The 4894-nt window shown below is 66.2% G+C and overlaps 1 protein-coding gene across 1 annotated transcript in view; it reads right to left on the reverse strand.

Moving 5' to 3' along the window:
* Positions 1–231: 231 nt before the first annotated feature.
* LOC121275170 (chromodomain-helicase-DNA-binding protein 4-like) overlaps positions 232–4894 on the reverse strand; it is a gene marked incomplete at its 3' end in the record, with an annotated part of 11006 nt that continues 6343 nt past the window's right edge. The window contains exons 7-9 of the mRNA XM_041182588.1: positions 1916–2024; positions 578–710; positions 232–427 (exon numbers count right to left, since the gene is read on the reverse strand). Of these exons, the coding sequence (XP_041038522.1) occupies positions 232–427; positions 578–710; positions 1916–2024 (438 nt within the window). The remainder of the gene's footprint in view (positions 428–577; positions 711–1915; positions 2025–4894) is intronic.

Raw genomic sequence — 4894 nt, forward strand, 5'->3', positions numbered from 1 at the left:
TCCCACAGCGGCCTGGGGAGGGCAGCGTTTGTGTCTTTGCGCGCCGCCTCCCACAGCCAATCAGCCAGAGCCAACCAAGGGCTGTGCTCCAACTGCCAACATCCACCCCCCCCCACCATGCACCCCCCCCCCCCCGCTCTAAGTGCCCCTCATGCCCCCTCCCTCCATTCAGATGCCCCACGCGCCGCCCCCCACAGCCGACCAGCAGGCGCCCCCCCGAACCGCCCTTACCTTTGTGCAGGACCGCGTTGGCGGGCTTGTTGCCGGCCAGCGACTCCTTGGAGAGGTGCTGGTGGCTCTCGGCAAGGCACTCCACCTCAGCGAATCGGGTGTTGAGGGCCATGGAGGGGTGGGTTGGGTCCTCGGACATGTTCAGGTAAGCCGCACGTCTCAACTGCTCCTCGATCACCAGGGCTTGTTCCAACAACTGGGCCGGGGTGGGGTGGTGGGGTGGAACAGAGAGAGTGAGAGAGAGAGAGAGATACGGTCAATGTAGGCCCCGAGTTAAGCCTCCCTTTAGCCCTCTCTTGCCCGCCTCCCCTTGTCCAAAATGGCTCCCCCCCACCGTCTCTCTCACCTTGAACCTCCTCGCCAGGAACTTGTTCTTAATCTCAAGGAAGTTCCCTCGGTTCATCTCCCCCTTGAAGGGCTCGTTCAGGATGGCGTAGTGAGGGTCGTTCTGGATATCTTGCCACCGGGCGTACCCATGTCTGAGAAGGTGGGGGCAAGTTCAGGGAAAACAAACACGCCAAGTCTGACGTGAAAACCATAGCGTTTCCCCCCACCAACACCCCCCCCACCCCCCACCTCAGTCGGCGTTCCAGGAGCCTCGGTTTAGGCCCCTTGCCCACCGGCAGCCCAGGATTCGGTGTTCCCCCTCCCCCCCCCCGCCCCCATCGCCTCGGGTTCAGGCTTTGGGCCTGTAGCTGCCAGGGTTGCGATCGGCGGGCCTAGTGTTGAGGCAGGATTATCCCCAGCCCCCCCTGGGCCTAGCTTTCAGGCTTCGGGCCTGTTGGAATCAGGAGTCTGTCCCCCGGGGCCTAGCATTCAGGCTTCAGGCCTATTGGAGACAGGATTGTGTCTCTGGGGCCTGGTGTTCAGGCTTCAGGCCTATTGGAGTCAGGATTCTGTCTCTGGGGCCTAGCATTCAGGCTTCAAGCCTATTTGAGCCAGGATTGTGTCTCTGGGGCCTAGCGTTCAGGCTTCAGGGCTATTGGAGCCAGGATTGTGTCTCTGGGGCCTAGCGTTCAGACTTCAGGCCTATTGGAGCCAGGATTGTGTCTCTGGGGCCTGGTGTTCAGGCTTCAGGCCTATTGGAGTCAGGATTCTGTCTCTGGGGCCTGGCGTTCAGGCTTCAAGCCTATTGGAAAAGGATTGTGTCTCTGGGGCCTGGCGTTCATGCTTCAGGCCTATTGGAGCCAGGATTATGTGTCTGGGGCCTAGCGTTTAGGCTTCAGGCCTACTGAAGCCAGGATTGTGTCTCTGGGGCCTAGCATTCAGGCTTCAGGCCTACTGGAGCCAGGATTATGTGTCTAGGGCCTAGCGTTCAGGCTTCAGGCCTATTGGAGCCAGGATTCTGTTCCTGGGGCCTAGCGTTCAGGCTTCAGGCCTATTGGAGCCAGGATTCTGTTCCTGGGGCCTAGTGTTCAGGCTTCAGGCCTATTGGAGCCAGGATTCTGTTCCTGGGGCCTAGCGTTCAGGCTTCAGGCCTATTGGAGCCAGGATTCTGTTCCTGGGGCCTAGCGTTCAGGCTTCAGGCCTATTGGAGCCAGGATTCTGTCTCTGGGGCCTAGCATTCAGGCTTTTTCTGGCCCACACCCTCCCTCCCTCCCTCCCGCGAAAACGGGAGGCACAGCCTTGCTCGCCGCCCCCTTCCCTCTCCCCCACATCGAGGGCAGGCCTCGGCCAAGGATACGTCACGATGCCCATGAGCAGCCAGAAGTCGTGCCGCCGATGCCAGATCTCGAACGTCTTTCCGGTCACCGTGGCCGCTCGCTCCTCGTTCTGCCAGAGAGAGTGGAGCTCTGTCGAGAGAAAGAGCGAGAGAGGGCGTGAGAGAGAGAGGGCGTGAGAGAGAGAGGGCGTGAGAGAGAGAGGGCGTGAGAGAGAGAGCGAGGGGGAGAGAGAGCGAGGGGGAGAGAGAGCGAGGGCCCGAAGTGGAAGCGAGGGAGGGCCCGAGGTGGAAGCGAGGGAGGGCCCGAGGTGGAAGCGAGGGAGGGCCCGAGGTGGAAGCGAGGGAGGGCCCGAGGTGGAAGCGAGGGAGGGCCCGAGGTGGAAGCGAGGGAGGGCCCGAGGTGGAAGCGAGGGAGGGCCCGAGGTGGAAGCGAGGGAGGGCCCGAGGTGGAAGCGAGGGAGGGCCCGAGGTGGAAGCGAGGGAGGGCCCGAGGTGGAAGCGAGGGAGGGCCCGAGGTGGAAGCGAGGGAGGGCCCGAGGTGGAAGCGAGGGAGGGCCCGAGGTGGAAGCGAGGGAGGGCCCGAGGTGGAAGCGAGGGAGGGCCCGAGGTGGAAGCGAGGGAGGGCCCGAGGTGGAAGCGAGGGAGGGCCCGAGGTGGAAGCGAGGGAGGGCCCGAGGTGGAAGCGAGGGAGGGCCCGAGGTGGAAGCGAGGGAGGGCCCGAGGTGGAAGCGAGGGAGGGCCCGAGGTGGAAGCGAGGGAGGGCCCGAGGTGGAAGCGAGGGAGGGCCCGAGGTGGAAGCGAGGGAGGGCCCGAGGTGGAAGCGAGGGAGGGCCCGAGGTGGAAGCGAGGGAGGGCCCGAGGTGGAAGCGAGGGAGGGCCCGAGGTGGAAGCGAGGGAGGGCCCGAGGTGGAAGCGAGGGAGGGCCCGAGGTGGAAGCGAGGGAGGGCCCGAGGTGGAAGCGAGGGAGGGCCCGAGGTGGAAGCGAGGGAGGGCCCGAGGTGGAAGCGAGGGAGGGGCCGAGAGGGAGCGAGGGAGGGGCCGAGAGGGAGCGAGGGAGGGGCTGAGGGAGAGAGACCGACCGAGGGGGAGCCGAGGGAGAGAGAGTCAGGCCGAGGGGGGAGCCGAGGGAGAGAGAGTCAGGCCGAGGGAGAGAGAGACCGACCGAGGGGGAGCCGAGGGAGAGAGACCGAGGGGGAGCCGAGGGAGAGAGACCGAGGGGGAGCCGAGGGAGAGAGACCGAGGGGGAGCCGAGGGAGAGAGACCGAGGGGGAGCCGAGGGAGAGAGACCGAGGGGGAGCCGAGGGAGAGAGACCGAGGGGGAGCCGAGGGAGAGAGACCGAGGGGGAGAGACCGAGGGGGAGCCGAGGGAGAGAGACCGAGGGGGAGCCGAGGGAGAGAGACCGAGGGGGAGCCGAGGGAGAGAGACCGAGGGGGAGCCGAGGGAGAGAGACCGAGGGGGAGCCGAGGGAGAGAGACCGAGGGGGAGCCGAGGGAGAGAGACCGAGGGGGAGCCGAGGGAGAGAGACCGAGGGGGAGCCGAGGGAGAGAGACCGAGGGGGAGCCGAGGGAGAGAGACCGAGGGGGAGCCGAGGGAGAGAGACCGAGGGGGAGCCGAGGGAGAGAGACCGAGGGGGAGAGACCGAGGGGGAGAGACCGAGGGGGAGAGACCGAGGGGGAGAGACCGAGGGGGAGCCGAGGGAGAGAGACCAACCGAGGGGGAGAGAGGGAGACAGACCGAGGGGGAGAGAGGGAGACAGACCGAGGGGGAGCCGAGGGAGAGAGACCGAGGGGTAGCGAGGGAGAGAGCAAGGGAGAACAAGGGAGAGAGAGAACAAGGGAGAGAGAGAGCGAGGGAGAGAGAGCGAGGGAGAGAGAGCGAGGGAGAGAGAGCGAGGGAGAGAGAGCGAGGGAGAGAGAGCGAGGGAGAGAGAGCGAGGGAGAGAGAGCGAGGGAGAGAGAGCGAGGGAGAGAGAGCGAGGGAGAGAGAGCGAGGGAGAGAGAGCGAGGGAGAGAGAGCGAGGGAGAGCGAGCGAGGGAGAGCGAGGGAGAGAGAGCGAGGGAGAGAGAGCGAGGGAGAGAGAGCGAGGGAGAGAGAGCGAGGGAGAGAGAGCGAGGGAGAGAGAGCGAGGGGGCGCGAGGGAGAGAGAGGGAGTGAGGGGGCGCGAGGGAGAGAGAGAGAGCGAGGGGGCGCGAGGGAGAGAGAGCGAGGGGGCGCGAGGGAGAGAGAGAGAGCAAGGGAGAGAGCGAGGGAGAGAGAGAGCGCGAGGGAGAGAGAGCGAGGGAGAGAGAGAGAGCGAGGGAGAGAAAGAGAGCGAGGGAGAGAGGGAGACCGAGGGAGAGAGAGAGAGCGAGGGAGAGAGAGAGACCGAGGGAGAGAGAGAGAGCGAGGGAGAGAGAGAGACCGAGGGAGAGAGAGAGAGCGAGGGAGAGAGAGAGAGCGAGGGAGAGAGAGAGACCGAGGGAGAGAGAGAGACCGAGGGAGAGAGAGAGACCGAGGGAGAGAGAGAGACCGAGGGAGAGAGAGAGACCGAGGGAGAGAGAGAGACCGAGGGAGAGAGAGAGACCGAGGGAGAGAGAGAGACCGAGGGGGGGGGGGAACACAACGCCGCCACCTGGTGGCAGGGGGGGACACAACGCCGCCACCTGGTGGCAGGGGGGGACACAACGCCGCCACCTGGTGGCAGGGGGGGACACAACGCCGCCACCTGGTGGCAGGGGGGGACACAACGCCGCCACCTGGTGGCAGGGGGGGACACAACGCCGCCACCTGGTGGCAGGGGGGGACACAACGCCGCCACCTGGTGGCAGGGGGGGACACAACGCCGCCACCTGGTGGCAGGGGGGGACACAACGCCGCCACCTGGTGGCAGGGGGGGACACAACGCCGCCACCTGGTGGCAGGGGGGGGACACAACGCCGCCACCTGGTGGCAGGGGGGGACACAACGCCGCCACCTGGTGGCAGGGGGGGACACAACGCCGCCACCTGGTGGCAGGGGGG

The sequence above is a fragment of the Carcharodon carcharias genome, unplaced genomic scaffold (assembly GCF_017639515.1).
Source record: "Carcharodon carcharias isolate sCarCar2 unplaced genomic scaffold, sCarCar2.pri scaffold_1155_ctg1, whole genome shotgun sequence".
NCBI lineage: Eukaryota > Metazoa > Chordata > Chondrichthyes > Lamniformes > Lamnidae > Carcharodon > Carcharodon carcharias.